This window comes from Chelmon rostratus, chromosome 4, assembly GCF_017976325.1.
Source record: "Chelmon rostratus isolate fCheRos1 chromosome 4, fCheRos1.pri, whole genome shotgun sequence".
Classification (NCBI taxonomy): Eukaryota; Metazoa; Chordata; class Actinopteri; order Chaetodontiformes; family Chaetodontidae; genus Chelmon; species Chelmon rostratus.
In genome coordinates this window covers 25,595,796-25,622,085 of record NC_055661.1, presented here as the reverse complement: position 1 = coordinate 25,622,085, position 26,290 = coordinate 25,595,796, and the positions used below count along the sequence as shown (strand labels likewise).

At 45.8% G+C, this 26,290-nt stretch overlaps 1 protein-coding gene across 1 annotated transcript in view; it reads right to left on the bottom strand.

The window, feature by feature from the left end:
* Window positions 1–3,781: 3,781 nt before the first annotated feature.
* Window positions 3,782–26,290, bottom strand: part of prdm5 (PR domain containing 5) — a 33,176-nt gene continuing 10,667 nt past the window's right edge. The window contains exons 12-16 of the mRNA XM_041936178.1: window positions 23,694–23,854; window positions 20,602–20,695; window positions 11,992–12,077; window positions 7,417–7,521; window positions 3,782–5,065 (exon numbers count right to left, since the gene is read on the bottom strand). Of these exons, the coding sequence (XP_041792112.1) occupies window positions 4,901–5,065; window positions 7,417–7,521; window positions 11,992–12,077; window positions 20,602–20,695; window positions 23,694–23,854 (611 nt within the window). The 3' untranslated portion in view covers window positions 3,782–4,900. The remainder of the gene's footprint in view (window positions 5,066–7,416; window positions 7,522–11,991; window positions 12,078–20,601; window positions 20,696–23,693; window positions 23,855–26,290) is intronic.

Below are 26,290 nucleotides of genomic sequence, written 5' to 3'. Positions count from 1 at the left end.
GAAACATTTGCAGCCTTCGCTCCGGGTTTCTGCAGCCCAGCAGGAGTTTGGTGTTTGTGTTGGGCCGTGTGCGTAACACAGGTCTCCCAAAACACCAGGATTATGGGGGCTGACACAATAACAGCAGAGGAGGGGGAGGATGAGCAACACTCCGACCAAAGAGAAAAAGGAGGAATTATGGCGCATCTCTCATCACATTTGCACAAATGTTTTGGCTAGACCAGTTGAGTCTTCTCTGTCATCACTAATCACCTTACAATAAATCCCTGAGCAGCAGTCAGAAGGAAGGGAAGAACCAGAGGGAGGAGGCTGGTTGGAGGAGAAGCAGCCTTTCATGCAGCATTTTCAAATATTCACAGACTTTAGAAAAAGAATGGGTTGAATTTGGCTTCTGGCAGCTCATCACAGACATTTTCTCCGTCGTGGGTCACACTGAACCTTGGCGAAGGTCAAAATCTTACTGGATTTGCTTATTTGTTGTGTGTTTTCTGCCGAGTCGAATTTCTCCTTCGATAGATGAGCTTGAACAGAACACCGGCACTGTTCCTCTCACCCCTGCAGGCGACTGCCGTGGCGCCGCTTTTTGTAGGATCACACACGGTAAACGGACGACCTTGTCTGACTTTTGCATCTGTCCTGTTGCTGCGGCGCACGGGCCGCGAAAAGGGACGCGAGACGTCGGCCCAGCGTGTATGAAGTGAGGACAGCGCTGCGGTTCCTAATGAGGCTGAGGAGTGATGGCACGCAGCAACAACGTGCTGACAGAACTGACCAGAGGTGGACCGCCACACTGACTGATGTCTTAAACCCTCCAGCCTCTCTATGCGAGGGGCCGCTCGTCTCCTGTATTTCTTCACAGTTACAAAGAGTCAACATTCTTGTTTATTGGAATTAGCAGCTATTATTTGGCATAGGCTGCGTCATTCTCCCCTCCCAAAGGGGACAAAACTGGGAAAAGGAGACAACCTTCCATCGTTCCTCTGGAGCGTTTCCTGGCCAGCGTTTAGCCTCTGTACATTGTTGAGTTCTCGTCTTTCTCACGAGTCCGTGTCCAAGGCACCATTGTGCTCCAGTGCTTTCAAATGTGGTTCCATTTCCTGCGGGCAGTTTCAACATAAACAACGGGTCGTGCCGTTTCCCAATCAATATACATCTATTTTGAATTTGCAGGGTCTTTCCACACGGGAAACAACCGCTGATGACAAAAAATGACAAGATGTGGTCCAAAGTTTCTCACTACAAGTGAAATTATTTTGGGGTTAGGGCACGATAAAGTTATTCAAAGCAGCATTTTGCTCTTTTTGTGGACGCTTGCAGGCAGAAATAAGCTATGAACACAATATTGACATATTAACACCGTATGAATTTGATTTGGCAAGTTCGTTAGCAAACTGTTTACACATCTAGCAGACATGTAGCAACATTAGCATTCATAGCAGTCATGTTCCACCAAGTCCACTATTCACTCTCCTTTCAGGTCTGTCTGAGACCTGCTGAGGGAAATATCCAGCTGCTTCATGCTCCGCTATGCTCATACGCTAGCTGTGTCTGCTAACTGGTAAAGTTTGTTTTTAATGAGCTTTTTTTAACAGAGAGCATCCACCGCTGTCTGGAAACAACGTTATGAGAACAGCGAGAGCGAACCAAAAGCGAATCTGTGGGGCGTAAAATTAAAACAGTGAGCTTAAAGGAGCTGAAACCTGAGGGGGGCAACTGAGGGGAACCACAATTCATTGTCCATCACCATGAGCGTCCCCCCTTTCATAAAATAATTGATTATACCTGCTTTAAACATTCTGAAATGATGCATGACTAATAAAAATCATTTTTTTAGGAGACAATGCTTGCATTTTGTCTCTCGTAAACGATGTGTATAAACGACGTTTTGGGCTGTGTGTTATTGGGGGTGGGGGTAGCTGCGTGCAGCCTAATGATAGTTCCTCTCCCAATTTCCTCCTAATGAAATAATCCCTGTCTACCTGACCTGATGCACCGCTCTCTTGCCTGGAGTGGAGTCTGAGCTTTAAATTAGAACCACCTTGTAAATCAGCAAGCAAGGTATTGTGAGAATGGTGTGTGTGTGTGTTTATGTGTGTGTTTTTCAGCTCTAGCCCTATGGCCTCGTGTCAAGCATTTGACCTTTTGCTGGTTTTCAGTGTCAAGGCTTTTTAGGTGCCACAGTCTGTTGCCATGGAAATGTGGCTTTAAGGGACCATCCATCACTGCTTGAAAGGTTGACCCAGAATACCCAAACACACCCTGCCCACTCGTATTAAAATTCTTCGGCATGGCACTCTTCGCTGGGCACACGCATTCCACATTACTCTGGTCAAGGGAGGTGGAGGGGAAGGCTACCTGTTGCTGTGGCAACGCTGGCCAAACACAGAGGTCAGACAAGCGTGTCCGTGTCATTCCTAACGTGACAGCGGTTTGCCATAAACCCGAGCCGGCGTGGTAATAATACTCCTGCGCAGTGGGCGGGGCTGGCGTTCGGCTCTGTGGACGCTGGTCGGGGCCCAGTCTGGCCACACTCACAAATGGGGAGGCAACACAGGAAACTGGGGCTTCCAGTAAAAACATGTAATTAGAAACACATTGACTGGGAGCTTTGGCATGATACACCCAGCAGGAAGGGAGAGACACATGCAGGCAGGGATGCACACAGGGGGGAGAAAAAAAAAAAAAAAAAACTTTACTGAAGAGGAGGACAAGATCATTGGGTCAGTGGGAAAGTCCCATGAGAAAATCAAAGGCTGTGAGACGAAAATGGAAAACCGGAGACATGGACGGTGACAGGCGAGACACATCGTTACAGACAGAAGGGAGCAGAGCGATAATGAAAAGCAGGGACATCGCAACACCCAGTGTGACCCGTCTGCCAGTTTGGGACAGACATGTGGCAGACAATAATACTCCACCGTTGGAAACCCTTACAACTACTACTGTTTACAAGATGCGGCATAGATGCCACTGTATTTGAGAGTGCGTCAGTAAGGCCTGCAGGCCTCACCACTAACAAGCAGCGCGGGCCTTGGCGTGGCCCGGGTTAACTCCAGCCACGCCCTGCACGGCCACGCGGTGAACCGAGCTCCAGAGGGAGGGCAGGTTAGCCCGGCCGCGTGTGATCCGAGAGTCACCGCCGACCACGCCGCCGACGGAGGCCGACCTGAGCCGGAGACATCAGGCAGAGCTCGATTCCTCCGCTGTGAGCGACGGAGCCCAAATGTAACCAAACATGAATACCAGTAATTAGTTAATTGCAAAACAAACAGCACGCACTCAAAGACGTGAAGATAGACATACTGTGACAGTTATGTGTTTTTAGGAAACCAAAACCACACGCGGCGAGATTTATTGAGCTTGAACAGCAGCCCGTTTGACAAACTTCACAGAGCGACGATGAGAAGCTCGCAGCTCGCCCACTTCACTCCGTGAGATTCTCACAGAGTTCAAGCTGGAGATACCCGAGAGCCTCTGCAGGGGACGGACGTGAGAAAGCGTCCCCGCGTCCGCAGAGACAAACCATCAGAGGCGCCCTTTAGTGTGTGGCTTTACAGAGCCTTAATTAGCCTTCGCTCCCAGCAGACTGCCAACCCAAGAATAGAGGTTAGATTAACAACGAGGACTGAACACTTTTAATCAACTCTCAAAGCGTTTCCTCGTGCGCCCCCCCCCCAACGTCAACAGCTCACAAACACATAATTAGAACGAGTGGAGGAAATGGATGTTTGGTAGGTGATGAGGTTTTATACAATTCAAAACACAAAAGTGTGAAGTGACAATTCACAGTCTGCAGACGCAGCACAAACAGCAGGAAAACGTTAATCGGATGAGGAAGCAAACGGCTCTGGATGGAAAACAGGACAGAACTGCACTGCTCGTGAAATACATGAAATACTGTATTGAACGGTGGTTAACAAGGAGCAACGTAAACATACTGTAAGGCACAATAACCCTGGGACACTGGCATGAAAGCATGCTCAACAGTTCACCACGAAACGTCAAGGCACACACAGTACTTTGGATTTTCTGTTGGTCCCTCGTACAGTTCGGGACGCAGAAACAGTAACACGTTAAGCACCAAAAGGCCTCTGGACAGGAAGGGACCGGTGAGCTCCGGTCTGACTGTTTAAGTTTTTAACAGGCAAAATCTAGAAATTTAGAGCTAATTTTGAAATGACGCCGTTCCAATCAACCCACTTTTCTCTGGGCCATTCATAGGGATCGGAAAAGGAGCATGAAGGACTGAGGACAGCATGTTTACAATGTCTGGCTGTGGTGTAAATAAAAACCTCTACATGTGAGCTGTTTCGCATTTTCGTCTCCTGCTCCGTCTCCCGTTCGCCCATCCTGTTTTAATACTTCTTATTTTGGAGTAATAAATGGAGCAACATGGTTTTGGCGTGCGCTCCGCGGCTGAGCGGAGTCTGAATATCAAACATGTTGCCAAAAAACAGCTGTCGAATCTAAAAGAAAGGTGTAAACATGCAGGTAAAACTGGAAAAAAAAGTGCACTTAAAGGTCTTTGGTCACATGGCAACTGGCCACAGGTGTACAGTAAGGTGTAAGGACAGTTGGTGGAGGAGGTCAGGCTGTAACAGTACGAACAGTAACACTGGTTAGAGTCCCGCAGACTGGGGAGGGAGGTGTCAGACAGGGCGGCTCTGCAGGCAGCGCCAACATATTTGGGATTTCTTCAGATATCTAGAACAATATCTAAACAGTATGACAGAAGAAAATACAAATGTACAGCCTACAATTTGGAAAATACTCGCCCAAATGTTTTCCATATTCTACATGTATGTATCTTGAACAGCAACGTTTCTGCTATCTATCCATCTGTGTATACAGCGTGTATACATGAAGCACGAGAGCTTTATCTGAGGAATCAGATATCGTTCTAGCTCTCCGTCTCCCCGTGGACATTCTCCATGTGGACTTTGAGGTAGTCGTTCCTGGTGAACTTCTTGTGGCACAGCTGGCACTCCGCCATCGGCCGGTTCGGGTTGTGCGTGAGCTTATGCCTGCTGAGCATCTTCTTCAAGCTGAATGACAGGTCGCACACCTGGAAAACACACACAGGTAAGCAGGACTTTAACAGTGATAATTAAAGCACGTGAGCAGACTTTGTTGAAGTTTTTGAACCTCTGGTCTTGTTCTCCTGCTCACTGCAGCGGAGACATAAAGGAAGATTTATAAATCGTTCTTTATGTGGACCTTGGCGACGGGGACAGGGAATGCATGCAACTTAACATCCATCACAAATGAGCCATTTTACACTGTACAAATGGCTCCATCGTCCTCGATCAATCATGGTAATCTGCCGCTGGCTGGCGTTCAGCTGCAGTTTAACATACTGCTGCAGGAATCACAGCATGTGTCCTGCTCACTCCATCTGTGAGGAACTTCAGCAGGATGAATTACATTCAGAAAGTCTCACAGACTGTTTGCCTCCGTGGGCAGACGGCGGAAAATACATATGAATGAAATCGTTTTCGGTTTGGTTGGCAAAAATAAGGAGATTCCTGTCGTATTATTATGTCGTCAGTCCAAACATTTCTGTTTCCCAGCTATTGTTTGGTTCAGAGCGGTTCTATGTTTATAACCATACAGCCTGTCATTAGTTTTTCAGGCATCTTGGACCCTCGTATTGATGTGCTATCATGTTCTGGCTTTACTATCCAAGTGGAATTAAATAGCGTTCAAACAATCTACAAATCTGATCCAGTGTCAGTAAAATATCAGGACTTTTAGAGAGCGAAACAGTGACAGGAGCTGATGAGAGACGGGCCTCCTCGTCTCATCACAACCCAGATGTTACTGGATGCTCCTACAACATTTTTAATGCTGTTATGACAGACGCTGCGTACAGAGCCCCTCCAGCCCGTCTGGAAAATGTTCCTGGAACTGTGCGACCCTTTTGTCTGAAATCCACCCCGAAATAAAATCCACATGTTATTTCTATTATCTCTAATAGTTTAGCATAGAATTATTTACATGAGAATCGCTCTTCCACAGCTGGGAAAAAAGAATCCAGATGAATGCTGGATGTCGCTGGGAGACGCTTTCTGCTGATGCTTCACTGACAGTGAATACAAGACTGATTCTGCGGTCTTAAACAACAACTGCAGGCCTTTCTCCAGGGGTATGGGCACATTGTCTGGGATTAGAACTCAAGATGCCTCAAAAACAGGAACAAGAATCTAAGATTAGATTAGATTCTAAATTAATGTCCATGATTGAGCCGTCCAGAACAAAAGTTTTCATAGTCTGACACTGTGGACTCCTGTCAGACAAAATCGAGTTAACTGCGCCTCCCCACTGACTTTATATAAAGATGGAAAACCCGACAGCTCCTCAAAAGTGAAGCCAAAACGCCTCGATCGCCCCCTGGTGGCTGGCAGCAGTATAGATCGATAATCCTAAACTTTTATTTCACGCTGTATATTTAAGTGCTCATTTTTTGGAGAAGTTTGGTTTTAATACATTATTTGATGCTATAAAAAGCAGGTGTGACATCACAATTGGCAGCTAACCCTAACCAGTGACTGAGTTGGGTGGATGTATGGGCGGGACCTCGCAGCTCCAACCCCCAATCACTACTGCGCATACACTGGCCCAGAAGTGACTTCTGAGTTGCACTGCAGTGCAACGCAAAAAAGTTATTAACAATGGATTTTATCATCATTGTTAAACTAGTATTGTTATCTTATTTGTACTTTGGAGATAATCATGCTTTCAATTTTGTATGTTTTGGAACTACAGTTCCCATAATGCTCTGTCTGCTTCTTAATTCTGTTTAAAAGGTGTCTTGCATCCCTGAAAACTTGGGCTCCTTCACATTTAACAGTTTTGAGAAGTGGATTTTGAAGTTGTGGCTTTAAATTTCTTTATGTTTCTAGCTTTCAGAAATGGCGATAAAACACAGCCTTCAAAAAGTTAGCTCCTAGCATTCTGTCGCATGTTCCCTCCCCAGTCTCTGAGAATAATTATTACTCCTACAGTATTATAAGCAGAGGGTAATTTCTCCCTCTGATCCTCTCAATGTGTTTACGTGAGATCAGCCCACTTGGCCCCTCCAGAGAAGCGAGATCGCTATCTGCCTCTAACTGAGTCCCCCCGCAACTCTTCCCCACATCTGGCCTTGTTCCATCACACATACACACACACACACAAAAACACATCAGGGGAGACAGCGGCTGGTTTAGAGCCGGGGTGCCCAAACGTGATGGTGGGAAACAGGCCAGAAACAAACACCTAGAATGTCACTCTGCTCACATTCAGAAAAATAATTCAGAATTAGCAATCCTGCACATTTCAAGAGCATTTTTAAAACAGCATAAACAGCATTATAATTTATAAAAACAGATTTGTTCTTCCAGCCCTGGTTGGGGGTCGAGGTGGTTGGACACTCACGTCACATTGGAAAGGTTTCTCTCCTGTGTGGGTCCTCATGTGCTCGTCCAGCCCTCTTTTCTGGCTGAAGGCTTTGTTGCACTCGCTGCATTTATACGGCTTCTCCTGCGGCGACACACACATACACAGCGCATTAAAAGAGGCCACTTGATCTGTCGGCCTGCAGCAGAACAATGCTTAAAACAATGCCTCCCCTCACATATGGACAAAACCTGGAGAGGGATTTGTGTGCGTTACGGCGTGCACACGTGTAATGGCGTACACATGTACACACACAAGCAGAAAAACAAACAGACACAGAGGAAGATGTGGAAATATCCCTGTAACACACACACACACACACACACACACACACACACACACACACACACACACACACATTCACACACTGATGCCCTCTCTCCTCACACCCCGGTGTGTTCATGAAGATATGAAATGAAAGATTGTACAGCCCCTGCAGTAGGGAGGAAATGACCGGCGTAGGGGCCATCAAAAACACATGGATTCCTCAAAAGAGTAAAGAAAACATGGCAGAGAAAATCCCTTTGAACGTGTATCAGTGCACCGGCACTCTGGGGCTGTAGAATATCACTCCTCTGCCTCCACACCTCATCAGTTTACCAAAGAACATTTCCTCTGCGCCTTTTGGAGGCCTGTCTCAGTGTCAGTCAAAGCAGCTATCTCACTGTGGGTGTGTGCATGTACAGGAGTGTGTGTGTGTGTGTGTGTGTGTGTGGACGGCCATGAAGAGTAGGTGCGTCCCGCGGTCTGAGGGGAAACGGCGTGACAACTCAAAGACTTGAGGAGTGAGGAGCGTAGAGATAGCGGGAGCTCGTTCCCGACGCCACTCGCCGGGAAGCTGTTTTTGACAAGCCCGGCCGATAGCGAAGGCTCTACCCATTTAAAGCTTAGTTGTCATGGGAACGGGGTGAATGCAGGAAGTAAGGGTCCTGGGAAAGGCGCTATCATGTGGGCGGGGCGAGGAGTGCCCAGTGACACCGGATACAAAAGGTGGTAAAGATCAGGTCCGCTGCATGTGCGCCTTGTTTAAGCATGCAACTGTTTGTGTGCACGTGATGAATAAAGACGAGTGTGTGAGAAACGGCGTGATGCTAATTTCAACCTAAATCTCCTGCTTTAACGAGGATCACTTCTTTTTCCATAATGCATGAACGGTTCTTGTGTGACAATGAAAGAAAAATCCATGAGGGGTCAGAGATCAAAGGTCAGGCAACACATGGATGGACTTAGGTGATGCAGTGTACCCAGAATGCATCACTATGACCCCCGTAACATCGAACATCTGTACCTGCTGACCTTCACTCTCCAGCAGCTGTTCACCCTTTGACCTCTGACCCGATCTTTCCTCTGAATCTGACCACTCTCAAACGCAAAGATGGAGTTTGGTTTATTTGCTCCAAAAGAGCCTGGCGTCTCATGTGTCATGTTTAATATGTTGGTATTTGTAAAGCAGCATGCTAACAGGAAGTCACTGCGCTCTATCAGGCTGCAGGGCGCAGTCAGAAAAAACAAACAAACAACAAACAACTCAACGTCGAGATGGTTGATGACCAGGATTTATTTGGAGCTATTGTTCGAATGTGGAATAAATTTAACTACTTGATCTGTAGCGATCAAAATTTATTGTGCCTTTTATTTTAATGAGGACGCTCCTAAAATAAAATGCAGCTCAGTATAAAAACTAGAAATCCGCGTTGAATGAAAAACACCAACAGCACAGCTGGATGAAGGTGAAGCTGGTCGCTGCCACAACAACATATCTGGGTCACCTGTAAGCTCGTCAGCAGAGAGGCGGTGAAGGTTGTACTCGATCCACTCGTCGATACTGAACTCGTTACAGGATCCACGTTAAATGCAGTTTTCTCTGCTGCTCTGTTCATTTGCTGTGGCGAGTTCATGTGGATACATAAAACACTGCTGATACCAAGCCACTTCCTTTCAGAACAAAAGTGCCTTTTAATGTGAAGGCAGCGGTAAACCTTTATTGTGAAATCAGAAGTGTTAATGATGCCATTTAGTTTTTAGATTTATACTTTTTCTGCATTTTTTTTGCCAAGAGACCATTTTTAAGCACGGACAAAACAGTTTCTGGTGTTTGTTGAAGTTTGTTTAAGGAGGACTGACATTACATCATATTAAAGACAAACTTACGGAAACTAGAGCAACTAAAACATGCCACTTTAGTTTGTGATTTGCACTTGATGACATTCAGTGAAGCTTTTTCTTTTACCTCCCGCGTCAACACACAGAGGACAGTGAATGCAGCATCAGCTCTGGTTACCGTTTTAAGGTCTCTATGTGTGCACAGCACTTGTAATCCTGCAGGACTGTGTGTGTTAAGTCGAGTTGGACACAGTACCGCTCGCAGTCCACCTTTATTTAGTCATGGAAAGAAAAGTTTAGCCTTGAAAGCCTCTGAGTTTTAGTGTCCTCGTCAAAAAGTGAAACTCCATGCCAGAGAACACAAGATGGAAATTTTACATAAGAAGTGGATTTGCAATCATATAACATACGGCCACATCCATTCGCATCAGAGATCAAAACAATATTGCAAAAAAAAAAAAAAAAATCTCTTAATATCCAAAATGTCAGCAGTTCATATCGGCATTAAATGTGTTCCTCTTTAGTTCGCCGGTGATGTGGTTTGTGGTATAAACACGCAAACTCCAAACGCATCCATCTCAAATCGTCTGTGCATTAACAAAGAGCTGCGGCTCCTTCTGCCAAATGACATTTGTTTTGCTCCGCAGTGACTTCATCTGGCTCTGCTGTTTGTAACTGTTCAGCCCATATTTCAGAGCGCTGTGAGCAAAGGCAGATCTGGGAACATTAGGAACAAAACATCAGTCAGTTTAATCAGCAGCTCGCTCGAAAATTATACCTGCCTGCTTCTACTGGGCGACCTGGGCAGGATGCCTCCATTATCAACACGCTGCGACGGCCGAGCGCTGCGCTCTGCACAGCGTCACGACGGGACAAATCTTTGAAATTAACCGTGCTGACAGGCCACGACGGTCACAGTCATAGCTGCATAAACTGACGGTGGAAATCTATGATGAAACGCATATTAAGTCTCATTTATCAGAAGTTGCGCTAACACAGTCGTCCACGAGCTCGCTGGGAGCTCATGGGAAGCGTTTTGGTGGAGAACTTCAATGTGTCGAGACGTGACGCAAGGAAATGAGCGGCGTCCCGGCCCAGGAAATGACCTCACGACGTCCAGCGAGGAACCTGCCTTTGACTCACTTTGCATTAGGGCTTGGCCAAAAACGAACGTCCTTCTAAAGAGACACATAATTCGAATTATTTGAATATCTGTTTTTGCACATTATGTCCATCAGGGGGAAAACTAACACAACAAGAGACAGACGATGTGTATGATCTACATGCCTTCAATATACAAAACACATGAATAAAATGTCCTCTTCCATGTAGTTGAATTATGCGCTCGTTTCAGCCTGACCTACATTTCATTTTCAATCAATTAAAGTGACATCTTGCTTCAAGTTGATGCCGGTGTTCACGGGTCCTGGAAGACTTCAATGTCCCAAACGGGTGTGTTTGAAACAGGAGGAATTCCGATCACATATTATCTGATTATGGACCTTGTTTTCCCATGTTTTTCGCATCCAAGAGACGAATGGAGACAACGATGCAGCCAGCAGCCAAGAAAGGTACTGCAATTTAACTCCTCTGGGTGTTTGTGCACCGTCAATGTACGTCCACTAAAAGATTGTTAGAATAATCTGACAACATTATGGAAAGGATCCCTACATTTTTGTTTGTTTTAACCAGAACCAGCTGTTATAGCGCTCTGGCCAAAGCCACCAGACTCCATTCACAGAAACACCAATTTTATCATCGTAAAACACACTTCATTCAAATGCGACAAAAACAAAATAAAACTCACCAGAACCTTCTTTGTTCGTCTTTCCACTGTTCCAACAATCATCACTAAATCTGCTTTGTTTGCAATAAACTCTTAATCTAATGAATAAGGAGAAGAGCAAGAGAGAGAGAAGCAGTGTGGGAAAACAGGATCTTTTCACATTTAAATTGGGAATTGTTTTCACCAAAGAGACTTGTCTGCAGCCCTGGTTCACATCTACATGTTCAGGCCATCAACACGTTTCCCGTGTCTGCATCCGAGCGTTCTGCATCGGCACACAGTTCATCTTCTCCTCAGCCTGCACCCACACTCTCTCTGCCTTTTCTGTCAGCAGGCGTTACAGCATGATTTATGAAAGAACCTGCACATTACCTCATGATTAAATGGGCAGGGAGTGTCACGTATGTTAGACACAGAGGAGCCTTTCCTCACGAGGCGTGGTGTGTGAGACTTGCACCGCGAAGCGCTCCAGATTAATGGTGGGACACCTGACACAGGGTTAGCATCCCTTTCTCCCTGTCTGTCTCTGCACTTATTCACTCGTCTTGCACTGTGAAATGTGGTAAAACACTAAAAACTGTGCAATTAGCTTAGCAGCCTCAGACCAGTTATGATCCCATATACTGTAAAACGGAGAATAGGCGATAGAAACAGGGAACACTTACACGAGTGTGCGTGCGGATGTGCATCTTCAGGCCATCGTTCTTGCTGAACGCTTTGTCACAGTAGGGGCACTGGTATGGACGCTCACCTGGAGAACGAAAACCATTAGTGTGCATGTGAAAATGATAGTGTGGCATGCAGGTTACAGCTGACTCCCATTTTTGGCACTTTGCATTATGAACATTGCACATCATCCTGTAATTTCAATGTGAACATTAATAGATTAATAACCACAAGTTTAACCAACAAGAATTACTGGTGCGGATGAGCGAGGGTTGCAACGCATAATCGAGTAGTCAACCCAAACAGGAGAGCACACTTGTACATATACTGCACATTTGCTTCTATATTCTCCAGCATGAGCTTCTTACAGACAGAGCTTCGCTGTCAGATAGATCCACAGATGGTTCGGGGGTCTGTACTCCTGCTCCATCACAGGTTTTGACCTGGCTACTGGTAGACCAGATATCTTTCGCCCGATGCCATTCGTTCCTGATGCACACTGACTTTCCACTGCAGAGCAAAAGCTTATGTTGGCTGCACTTTGTGGCTCGCTATCTGAGCCACGACTGGCCAACAGTTTAGGAACACATCAGAGGCAGTGTGGCTTATCCCAGCTGGATCAAACGCGGTCCGGCCAAACCTCCACAGATCCTATCTGAGCGCACGCCAACGACGACAAAGAGAAAGTGACAGGCTGTCAGTCAAACGGTCCGCTGACACATGGATCTGTTTACCGTGTGCTGATCCACAGGCCAGATAGGAGCAGCAGAGCTGATTACTAATCTATAGAAGGGATATGAGGTAACCTATAGAACCGCACTGAAATTAAAGACTCAGGCAGGAAAATACTGTATAAAACTGATGGGAAAAAATTCTGCTCTCAATAATTGCTTCATTTATTTCATAGATGTCCACAGAAACAAAAATAGAGCAAGGAATCAAACTTAAAAAGGCCTAAAAGTCCCCTTTCTTATGATACAAAATCACCCTCCTCTGAATTAACATATATGCCTGCAAGTGCACACAGTAGAGTTTAATGAAACGGTGCTAAAAATAGATACCTACAGCTGCACATTTGTGTTCATTCCTTCAGTACAACAATCTAATTTCTGATCCACTTCACAGTAACGTAATCTCTCTTTAGTGGCTAATCGTTGAACAGGCAAGCAAGTAATTTTATTGAAGGGGGAGATGTTTTGCCCCTTTAAGTAATAAGGTTAATTAGCTGTGTTTCCTTGGGATTCAAAATGCAAAGATGCTTATTAAATCAGAAAATCCATCTGGGGAATATACGAGAAGAGTAATATTATCCCGCTGCTACAAACACGACTGTGTTGGAGGGATGTTTCTCTTCTGTTCCTCACGGCACGTGACGAAGCCTCGATTGAGACACAAAGTAAATATTCAATGCACGTGTTATTTCATTAAAAAGCTGCAAAGGCAAATATTCGCTTGTGTGCAGGCTTTTATTTTGGCAGAAGCAAGAGCTTTTTGGTTACTATGTATTTAAATGATTTATATCGGTGGGGTCTGATGCGACTTTGACTTCACACATTTTTATCCTTCCAGCTTTTGCTTGTCAAGCCACAATGGTTTTATTTAAATCATTCATATCCCACAAATCCCACGTCTTTCATCAGAGAAGCTACGACAGCTGTCATGTAGCAGATGTACAAGTCCGGGGTCTAAACCCACCATAAACCCCCCCACAGCAGAGGGCTTCAGAGGTGCATGAGAAGCAGCACCGTGACACCCAGCAATAAAACGTGTAACGTCGCGTCGGCGTGGAAAGGGTTAACGTGACATATGTGGACCGATCGCACAGACTGGAACATGTGCGAGAGGGCAGCTCGCCATTCGGTCCCAAAATCCCCTCCTGTGCAGTTTCAGCCTCTAGGAGGCCTTTTGTTGACAAACAGGAAAATCTGAATGCCAGATGTGTTTTGAGAAAGACGAGAGCGAATCCTATGTCTTATGTAGCATGTGTGGTATCGGGTTCAGGCCCAGCGCTGGCCTTGGGGAGTCCTGGGGAAGGCATTAGTGTGCTAATAGCACCGGAGCACAGTGTGCCAGGGTAGCTCTGCGGCTTAGAGCCCATCCCTCCCAGGAGCTGGCTATTGTCAGTTAATACACAGCACAGACAACCGCACCCTGCGAACACAGAGGCCCGTAATGAGTGCGCACCAATCCACCTACTTAACCTATAAACTCTCCGGTTCTGGATGTGTGTGCCTCATCTGGAAAACGCAAACAGAGAAAATGATGGTATTCGATATTCTAAAAGAGGTCGTTCATGAACGCGGTCGCTCATAGATCACACGACCTCCTCCAAACTACTCGGAGCACAACTCAATCCCTCAGCGATAGCAGGAAATAAACATAAGTCCGAACTTTCTCGCAACATGGGCGTGTGTTCATGCGAGAGGCTTTGTGTCTGTTCTGCTGAGTGTTACTGTAACCAGAGAGCCTCCACTTATTCTCCAGATTGAGCCAGATTGTTTGGGGATTATGAGGGGTGGCTGCAGCACTGAGCCGGGGCTTTATGTGTGTGGAGATGGTAACTGATTTAGCATGTGCTGAAACAGTACACCATCTCTTTGACCCTGGGTGTCTCCCCCGGCCCCCGCTGTGGCCCTCACACTCCTCGTCTGCTAATCGATCCGTTTGGCACCCCCCCCCTTCCCCCTCGTGTGTGTTGTATATGTGCGCGTACGGCCGCGTGTCTGGTTAGCAGATGGTCGGCTTCGTCGCCGCGCCTGCCGCGCAGCCTTCGTGTTATGGAGAACGCTTTGTAGCTTCGGGGCTCCGGTCTGAAAGACATTAGCGCTGTCCGTTAGAAATTAATTCCCGGCTTCCTCCAGTTCAACCAGACGGTGGCCCTCCACTGTCCTTCCCTGCGTCACATGCCGACAGGGGCCACGGGGGTAATGCGACACCGGCGTGTTGGAGATAAGAGATCGCCTTTGATGAGCCGTAGGAACCGCCGACAACTTTTACACTTGACCTTCCCATTATAGCCGTCGATTTCTCCACTTCCTCGAACAATTCTCTTGAACTTGACCACGTGAAGGTGCATCAGGCAGACTCGCCTTTACACGCGTCTCCAAACACAACCCAAATCAAGTGTCCGCACGGCAGCCAGAGAGAGTGAACGGCGCGATGTCGAGGCTCTGACAGACAGTAATTCACTACACGGTGATTTCGCTGTGCAACATTGTAACCATGACCACAGTGGAGACAAACAAAATCACGCGTACGTCAACAGGTTCGGCGGTTCCAGAGTTCTGCCAGATGTCCATCTGAGGGCAGTTGTTCCGTCTGACGTGAGATCGCTCAAAGCTGCAGCTCTTTAAAACATCAAAATATGGCTGTGTCTGATTACCATAACAAATGATGGCGACCGTTAGCATCCTCCGCCCGGTGCCGGTGCCGCATCTAGTGCGTGTTTAAACAATTAAGCCAGCATTTTTTTTCCTCGACTGAAAGGCAAAAAAAAACATCGATAGAGAAAACCCATGTTTACACAAAGAGCAGTGGCCTCTGTTACAGCAGCTCGGGGTCAGAAACGCACTCAGAAAGTTTCCTGGCCATTTGCGTGATCATGCAATTGATTTGAAATTTAGATGGCAATGATTTACTGACGTTAAAATTCTTCACGTGGTACATAGCCGTAGTTCAGGGAGGCAGCTCTACTTTACTTGTCATCTGTAGTCCAACATTTAGAGCAACCGCTGTGTTCTGTAAGTCTCTGAGGAAAACCAGACTCCGGGCTTTGGCCTGGATGTATATTATCTACTGTATGAGACCGGATAATAACAGAATATTGGGTTTGACGATGATGATTACCCAGTGGCCTGGATCGGTGAGAACTCGGGCCTGTTGACTTGTCAGGGTTGTCTCAGTCTGGAGACTACAAATTTGAGAGACGTGACTAAGCAGGAGGGCTCTAACAAAAAGACGCTATTGACTTGTACAATCCAGTGATTTTGGTGGTTTTACCGCTACTAAGTGGGCACTCAGACCGAGAACAGCCAAGTCAGAACAACTCGTGCTGACAGATGCATGAGTCTGAAAGCTTATCAGAGGCCAGAGCACTGCAGAGTGGTTTCCTCCGACACAGCCCAGGTCCAACAGCAGTACACTTTAATGTGTTAGAAACATATCTGAAGTAGAGAAAAGTCATTACAAGTACACATTTAGTTTTCGTGCTTAATTTAAAGTATGTTTGACATATAAATTTAAAAACTGTACTTCTAAATAGACGTCACTTAAATACTTAAAGTGGTATTTCAAAGTACTTACACAAAGTGTACCTTACTGTAAATATATTATAAATTGTACTTAAGTGTAATTTTAAAAAATGAACTAAATTACAAACACTTTTAACAGTAATTTACTTTTTTCAAGTCCTTTGTAAAACACTACTAGCAGCTTAATTAAAGTGTACTTTAATTTCACTTAATCCAAATTGCAAGACATTGGTGATATAATACAATTGTACTGTAACTGTGTTTTGCTCATGAATCCAAAACTTGTGCCAATTTAGCAACTATTTACACTTCGAGTACACTCAAGTATTACTCAAGTGGTACTAAATGACTACCTGAGTACACTTAAGTATGCTTGAAGGTGACAAAAAAAATGTACAAAGTGGACTTTGTACAGTCTGCAAAAAGTAGAATTGAAGTACTTCTAGGTGAAAGTACAATATTTTTTCAGCTGGACAAGCTTTTCAACTCTGGAAAGTTCGATCGAAAGGCAAATACAGCATTCTGGTTACAAAGCAGATGACGAGCCAGGCTGAACCGGGCCTAAAAGTCAAGATATCTTGACTTTTGCAAGTCCAACAACGAACTAAACAGCCCGAGTGGCCCTTTAATGCGACTACATGTGCATTTTTCATCTTCAAATGATTCTAATGTCAGACGTTTTTGATTGTAGACAAATGAGACAGTCCCAGTACATCTGGTGCGGTCTACGTGCTGCTTTCAGTCCATTCATGCCATCGTCCCGCGGCTGAATTGGTGGCTTTAATGCACCCCATCTCACACAGCTGTGCAGAGCCGACGCGTTACAGTGGGGCTTTTCTTTTTGGTTTTCTCTGTCACATGTTTTTGCTTGTTAAATTTACAGGAAAAAAGCTTTTATTTGTTGGTTATGATGATGATGATGATGGTTATGAGCGTGAGCGTTCCCTCTCCGACTACCGAACATGTGCAAACAGTTGGCGACCCGCTGGCTTCACTGAGCATGTGGAAAAAAATAGCGCAGCCGGCTTCCTAATACAACACAAACACTAAATCAGCATTTTTAGGGGTTAAAATGCTGCACCAATTAGTCGTAACAAAGCTCAAGGGCTTACGCTGATCGCCGTGCCCAAACATGACATGTCCAATGATGTCAATGTGACAGCCAGGCGCTGCGTTCTGTCAACGTTTCCCCTGGCGCAAATAATTTTCATGACCCCAGCGTGCGTATTCACCACATCATGGCACACATGGTGGGAAAATGTGCTCTCACTGGGCTGCAATGTGGAGACGGACGCACTTGGGCCACAACGGGGCCAGAAAGGATCGTTTAGAAAAATGATAGAAACATCCATCATGACTGCCGAGCGCCACGACGTCTTCAGCGTCCCGCTCCAAGTTTCTGACGGCTCGCGCTTTTATTGGTTGTCTGTGATCTCATAAAAGCTGCGAAGCCTCGCTGCTACTACACGATGCTCACACCAAATCAACCAAACACACAGCTCACGTCTCTCCGGCTGCTGATGTTTTCACATTTCTCACTTCACCCATTCCTCCCATGACGCTCCCCGATGTTTTTTAATGGTTAGACGATAGGGGAAGGAAATCCCCAAGGAATCCTTACAAAGTCCTCTGTGTTTAGCAGGTAAATAATCAATGCCGACTTGTTCCCGCGAAGCAGGAAGACAAACAAGATCAAGCTTTCCTGCCTGCCACGCGGAGACGCCGTCCATTTAAAGGTCTTTACCTCAGCCGGTGGCCTTCTTTAACACGCGTCTGTAAAGTTTTACTTACATTAACAGTGCCGTTTTATGATTTACGCATTCCACATCTATCACACAGATGGGCTACATGAGCCGTGTGTGCCCACGAAATTACTCCTCGCTGTTCGAGAACAAGACGAGTCTTGTCGGGATTGTCGCTCCGGGAACGACTCACCAAAGCTTATTTTTTCCCCCTCGCACAAAAACACAACAAACAACAAAAAAAAAGCCCGGTCTATAGAATGAGGGGACAGATTTACAGCCAGTCAGGGTCAAGGGTCATCCGGCTGGATGCTTTCTTGGAGTGGTCTTTTCTCTCCTTCCTCCTTTCTTTCTTTGAGGTGTCCCCTCGGCTCCCACCCCTCCCCCAGCATTCCTCCCTTTTGTTTATTCTATATAAATACAATCAGACTGGGCCGCGGCCCACACGAGAACACATTCGCTCTCTGTTGGTTTGTCCTTCACACATACGCATGTACGAAAACACACACATGCAACGGCTCCCGCACGCACACACACACACACACACACACAAAGGAAGCTGTTGACAAAGTGTGGTGGGCTTGTCAAACGACCGTCGTCCTCAAACACACACACATTTTGACACACTATAATCTGAAACACCTGAAGGGAACATCAGATTTCTACATGTGATTTAAGATGAAATCACTTATAAATCAATGTGTGCTTAGAATTTAAAAAGTTGGTGGATGAAGATGACTGGCACATGATTTAAACACAAATAATATCAGCCAATTAATTCACTAATTAGAGCGATCTATGTGGGCTGGTAATGAGGACGTAGCTCTACCTGGATCACGTGAGGAGCCATTTTTGAGAGATCTACTGAGCTTAAGAGCCTTTCAACGGGCCAGTCTGAAGCTAGACAGCAAGTCGAGTAAAGTGATGAATCCAAGCCCCCGAAAAAACAACGGGACAATGAGAGGACGACATGAGAGAGGCGAAGAGATGGAAGTTAAGTCGCAGCGAGGAACAGAGGGAGGCAGCCAGGAGCCGGCAGGGAGGCGGAGAAAAAGACCGAGTGAGTGAAGGAGTTTAGAGGCCAAGAAGTGTGTGTGTATGTGTATGTGTGTGTGTGTGTGTGTGTGTGTGTGTGTGTGTGTGTGTGTGCCAGCTCTCTGCACCAGTCTGTTGGTAAGGAGACACACAGGAATGTGTAGCTTTCCAGTTTAAGGCAGTTTAATGAACATCCAGGGCTCTATTTTTGTGGCAGAGCAAAGGCCGGAGCGAGCAGCGCTCCATCACGCTGGAATTCTCTCGTATTAAAATGCTGGTATGTAGAAACCTGGTTCCAGACCTCTAATCGCCACACACACACACATCTTCCATTTCAAATAAGTCTGGTGTCATTGGCAGCGGGAGGAGCAGGCGACCAATCAGAGCTTTCCAGGTAGGATTAAAAATCGTGACGTCATCCTCTTACATAATTTAGCTTAACTAGCCACCCAGCTACACCCCCTACACTGTGACACACGGCCAATCATCACGAACGTCATCAACTGCTCCGAACAGCCGCTGCTGGGGTGGGATGGAAGGACAGATGACCACAGTAATTACATCCAAATGGAAACAAACGCAAAGTGCCATCTAAAAGTCTAAATAACGGCGTGATTCCATTGGCTGGGACGTGGTTTTGTTCTGTCCTCCACAAGGCTTCAAACCTTGTGTTTCAGAAGGGACTGATGTTTGCGCTTCTACCATGGACACAAGTTAAATAGCTTATTTTTTCAGTCTGTTTTAATTGTGTTTGATGTTGATGTACAACCCTGATTCTAAAAAAAGTCTTCATCCTCACTTGTGAAGCACTGAGCCTTTCCAGGATGTTCCTTTCATACCCAATGACACTATCACCTGTTACTAATCAAACTGTTTATCTGTGGAGTGTTCCTAACAGGTGTTTTTGAAATGTTCCACATCTTTCCCAGTCTTTTGCTGCTCCTGTCCCAACTTGTTTGAAACATGTTGCTGCATCAGTTTCAGAATATGCAGATATGTACAAAAATCAATGAAGCTGATGAGATAAATATTTTGTCTTTGTGCTGTTTTCAGTTGAGTAGATGTCAGAAAGGATTAGCAAATGTGTTATTTATGTTTTACAAAGCATCCCAACTATCTTGGAATCAGGGTTGTACTACTGGGAGTCCACACATGGTGTTTTATTTTGAAAAATCCTGTGTCCAACTTCCCGTCCGGCTCAGTCTGCTCTATTTTCGCTGAAGTCAGACGTTCCTACTGTGAGGAAAAGCTTTGTCTGGCTGCCTCTTCGATCACTGTCTGCTTCCACACAGCCACACAAAAGAGAAGACAGTCGGGCTGAAGCTCCTCTGTCACTAATAATTCTCTGATTAACCTGGTTTACAGAGTGAATGTAAACGGCTGCATGAATGAGGTGCAGCCGTTCGGCTCGTCTGATTATCAGACTGGGTGTTTATGGAGAAGAGTGTCTGATGTTGGCCTGAGAAAGACCGCTGACCGCTTCCAAATGAAGTGTCCGGCTCTTTCACTGTAGTCGGTGACGTTAATGGCAGCTGATGGAGGGTGGGTGTGACGCAGCTCTGACCTGCGGGGGGCCACTGACCTGTATGGCTGCGGATGTGGACCCTTAGCGTGCCGTTGCTGGCGAACTTTTGCCCGCAGTACGGGCAGATCTTCTCTTTCTCTCCCGTGTGAGTCTGCCGGAGGAATGACAACACAGACATATGGTTGATGTTAAGAAAAACATTGGTAACATTCATCCTCACATCCGTCTTCCATTATGAAGTCAAATGTGATTGGCTGTGGAAGCTGGAGTTCGATGTCAGAACATCATCGTTATCAGAGACTCATCAGAGCGTTGGCACAAATAGAAAAATCAGCTGTTGGTATTCTGGTATTTTTGATTGAATTCCCTCGTTATACCTTTTTTTTTTAACTGCATTGTCCGATCAGGTAAATAAAATGTACTTTTCTCCCATAATGCACCACCAACTAGCTTTGGACTCATGAATGGAGATGCACATGTTCACATGACAGTGGATCCACTGAGCCGCCCTGAAGGCAGGATCAAAGAACACAGACGATGCAGATTTGCCAGGGTCCAGAGCCCAGGGGACTACAGGCCAGGTTGCACGTATGCATTCATCTCCTCCTCCTCCTCCTCCTCCTCCTCCTTCTTCCTCTCCCTTCACCTCCAAGCAGTCCTCAGTGCTGAGCTCTGTGGGCTCATAAGGGCTGCACATGCAAACAGGGAAGAGGAGCATGTGGAACGAGTGTGCCACCTCCTCCTCCTACCTTTTCCTCCACCCCCCCAACCCCACTCGCTCCTCTCCCTCACTCTCTCCCTGTTGAAAGGTCCGCTCTGAATTCCTCCCCCCAGCCTGCTGTAAACTCCCCGAGAATAATCGTGAGTATGAAAGGCTCAAACTCAGAGCGACACATTCAACAGCAGTACAACAATACAGGAACACCTCCTCTCTGGGCCCCCATCCTTCCCTCCATCACCCCACTGTGTCCCTCTGACACCTCGGGTGTTTCGTTACAAAGGCAACACACACACAGACACACACACACATGAACAAACACATGCGCTCACACGCTCGCCCACACACAACCATGCACAAACAGATCCACACATATGAGCACATGTGTCCCAGATGGAGCCGTGTTGCATTATTTACTTACTTGTTTGTATAACAGAGAAAACATGGCTGGTTTTCTACCTTCCTGAGCAGGCGAACTCGGGGGAACGCGAGCGGTTCCACTTGAGAACTCAACAATCACGAGTGTGGAATTTATTGGGAGTTGCAGGTAATTATTCAGCGTCTTTAACATAAACGACCGGTATGTTTGTGTAAAGCCTCGAAAACCCGACCCTGTAATTTTCATTCGTGAGGGAATTCTTCCAGAGGAGCTTTGACAGAGACGATCTCGTACAACGCGCAACACATACAATACATGCACATACATGCTGACACACACGCCCTCTCATATAACACCAGAATCACTGTAACACAAGAGCTCCGCAGGAAACTCGGGCCCGTTCTGCCAGATTCACCGTTCATTTACATTTGCACAAACGGCTGCTGCAAGAGCACATGCGGCTAAAGCTCGGGGACACAAAGAAGGACGCCCTGTGCAGCCATTCTGTCCTGTCTTCAGCAGGGCCAGGGAGGAAGAGGATGGCCGATGTCCACAGCAAGTCGTTCAGACTCATCTTCAACCGCGATTTCTTTTCTCTTTTGCTTATAAAATCCCTTCAGGTGGTTTAACTGCATTTGCCAGACAAACTGTCAGATAGTTATTTCTATCAGGATCATCATCATGTATCTACTAAAGAAACTGATATTTGATTAGAAAGTCTCTTAGAGCAGCTGAGTCAGGTCATTCAGGCTCAGCAGCTACATCTAGATATGCTGACCTGGTAATCAAAACCAGAGCTGAAACGATTAGTCGAATAAACAGTCTGTTGATAGACAGAAAGTGAATCTGCGACAAGGGTTTCAGTCATTTTTCATCCACTGGATTCAGAATTTGTTGCTTTTCTCTGTCGTATATCAACGTCTGCTGTCATTTGTTCACAATTTCTCTTTTTTTTTGCTATTTCAAAGACTGAACGATGACCTAATTGATCAAAAAAATCAACAGCAGGTCGATCTATAATAAAAACAAGCATTAGTCGCAGCCCAGCTCAAAAGCACCCTCATTCAATCAGAATGATGGAAACCTGGATCAGATGTTTGGCTTTCACAATGCTCAAAAAGTGACTTATCTTCCTCCGTTTCCTTTTGATTTCCATCATGTGTAAAATCCGACATGGTGCACAGAGCTACGCTCAGGCTTTGACACTAACAAAACATGGCTGTGAGAACTATTTGCGATTATTTAGGGGCCAAAGTTTGCTCAGACAAACAGTTGGCAAATATCAAGGTGCACATTAAATAAGACCTCAACGATAGCATGGCCAGAAGCGGGGTTACTCTGCGCATGTAAACACAGCCAGCGAGTTGTCGTCTCCTCGGCAACCTGGCTTTGATCAAGGCCAGATCTCGCTCAGCCTCCAGACCCCGTGAGCAGCGAGACAGTTCAGCATGCCAGTCTTCAGCCCTACTGTTCCGAGACAACCTCCGAGACGTTTTCTTTTGCCGCGTGCCAAGAATCTGTTTGGTTTCAATCTTGATCCATAACCACACCGGACGTTGTCAGACTTAGGGCTCATAATCTGCAGCGAGATCTGTTTGGGGCTTTGAAACCCCGCGGAGCTAATGGACTAACTGCCATTTCTAATCAACACAGGAATTGATTCCCAAGCCTTCATGGGCAGCAACGGTCAAAACGCACGTCTCCGCCAGGTTTGACAGTCCAAGATATTAGCAGAGCGAGCTGCATCACTTCCACGAGACGAGGAGTCGGACTGGATGTGAAACAACGGGAACATTTTGGTCGCGCTGTCATTTCTTGCCTTTTAAATTCAGTGTGATGGCAGAAGATTGATGATGGAAAATCTGATTTAAAACTGCTATTGAGTGGAATGCTTTCATTACTTTTACCTTCACCTCAAAATGCTCTAACTGTTCCAATAAATACAACAAAAATGCAGCTTGAACTCAGCTCGGGGACAAAGCGACGGCGCTCGCAGACATGCAATCACCGTCTATGATTGAGGTTTGTCTGGCTCGAGCTCTTTTCATTCACCTTCTTGTGGCTCTTGAGAACCGACGGAGTGACAAAGGCCTTCTCGCACAGGTCGCACTTGTACTTCTTGTGGCCGTCATGCACCACCTGGATGTGCACGTTGAGCGTGTCCTTCCTCTTGAAGGTGGCGTCGCACTGGTCGCACTTGAATGTCCTCTCACCTGCAGCAAGCACAGAGGAACACTTGTAAGAGCCATTTCCAGTCCTCTATTGTTGTGCCTCTAAACACACAGTCATCACGCACAGCAAGAGGGAACCAATTTCACCGCGATTGTGTGGACAGAAGAATACAAAAAGGGGTGTTTCGCTGCAGCAGACAACCCCAAACAATGGTCTTTAGAAAGGTCTGGCTCTGCTTTTTTTAAACAGAAGTCGTCCGTTATTGTGCATCTGTGGCTGACATCGCAGGAGGAACAGTAAAATAAACTGCTCTGCCATATGTTTCATCTGAACGTCAAATGTGCTCTGTTAGAAAGCATGCCTTATTTTATTAATCACTCCACTGAAAAGCACTAAAACGGCAGACAGCCAGTATCAGACGGCGCAATCTCAGCTGTTCAGAGCGCGGCCCGATGTTTTCCTTCACGCCTCTGCTCTCTGCCTCCATACAACAGCCTCGATTGTTGAAGAGTAGTTGTTTCCATTATATGGAGATCATTCAATTTCCACAGAGTAGTTTGGAGAGACAGTGTGTGTGTGCGTGCGTGTGTGTCGGGAGCAAATGCTTACAAGCCTGTGCTCATTCTCCTATTACCAAGGCCGCCAACGGCCAGCTCAATAAAATGGAACACCAGAGAAAGCCGGGGTCCATTGTGTTTTTAATCAAATCGAAGCGTTCGCTTGATGATAATTAATGTCAACGACACTCTCACATAAAGATTTCATTATTACTTGGAACAGGGCTTCAGTCTGGTATTAAACCGCCTCCGCAGACACGCACACACAGTAATTTATACAGTCACATGCACGCAGGGTTGCGCTCGAGGTCTTAAGTCCACAGCTGAAGATTTGACCCAACTTAAATGTGCTGTGCATGTTCACACGGCGAGAAACACACGCACTGACAGATTTGCTCGAGTGACACGTCTGGGAATTAATGAAGAATTCTAAATGAAAAATGTTCCAGAAATCGACTAAAATAAAAATAAAAACCTGAAATAAACTTATTCCAACATTTATCTTAGCTTGCAAAGTGACTGACGTTTTTTGTTTGTTGTAGTTTATGATCAGTTATTGAATATATTACATATTACAAGATACTTTCATTTGAAAGTACTACATTACTTTACAGTATGGCTGCCAGTGTAGAGTAATATATTACTGATTACACTACTTTTACATTTCTTTTAGCTCAATATCTGCAGAAGTACGACTGGCATTATATTTGGCTATATATAACAGTTATATTATAGTTTGTGACATAACACAATCGCTGCCATAGCCACAGCCTAACCTGGTCTCTATGGCAACACTAGCTAACCTTACGATTGGCTTTGACAAGCTTTATCAGACGCGCTTGAACATCTCGCGACAGACACTCTCTCAGTTTAATCCCTGCAGCTGTCTGCACTGCCTGTGTGCAGGGTCGCACCTCGGCTGCGTCTCACAGGCATGACCACAGCCTCAAGCCTTTATTTACACTTCAGGTCTATTTTCTTGACTATACGTGCTTAAACGCAAGGTTGATGCCCAATAAAAAAGCACTGCATACATACTTTTATCTCCATTCTTCCATTCTTATCTATTTCAAAATGCAAATCTTACTTTGTGCTTGTGATGTGTGTTCAGAACATGCTGGTTTAAGTTGGTGATTGTCATTTTTGTGCAGGTTTAACCGTCAGTCAGGTCACGTTTCTTAACACTGGCTGTATTTAAGGAGAGCACTGCTGAGTTCTTGTTCCTTGTTCTGAACATCATCATCATCATCACATCACATGCTTAATAGCCAGCAGTAGCCCCTTACATGATTTCATAATGGTAATAATATCACAGAAATGTCATCAGTGATCACTTTTATGACTTCATTGCTGCAAAGTAATATATTACCTATTACATGCTTATATTGTGATGCGTTTTCAAAACACTGTTTATGACTCAAGTTCAGCAGCTGGTCTGACAGCTGCACGGGGGTCTGAATCGTCCTCCAGGATCATCCTCCAGACAGAGCAACGTCACCTTCAAGCTCTGCAGCATGAAAGTGACATTCATCGAGCAGAAATGAGCAATTTACAAAGTTTGTCAAGTTAAGAGAGTTTGGTGAATCAGACGCGGGACACTCGAGGAATTTAGAGAAGATTGTTAAAATGTTCTTGCATGAGTTGGAAAAAAAATGCGATTACACCTGAAAATGCTCCGACAGCTGTGCTTCATTTTCTCACCCTGAAACCATCGCCGGATCGCTAACGTGGTGCCCTAACATTAACTCAGACACATGTATTCACTGGCATGTCTATTCTCTCACCTGCAGTGAAATCCCACACTCGATCCTCCCGCCCCACATACTGTCTAGAACTCGATACATAATACGAGCCCCGGTATTATATAGCCTGCCTCCTGAGACAGCGGCAGGAAATGCCTTGAGCTTTACAATCCCTTTG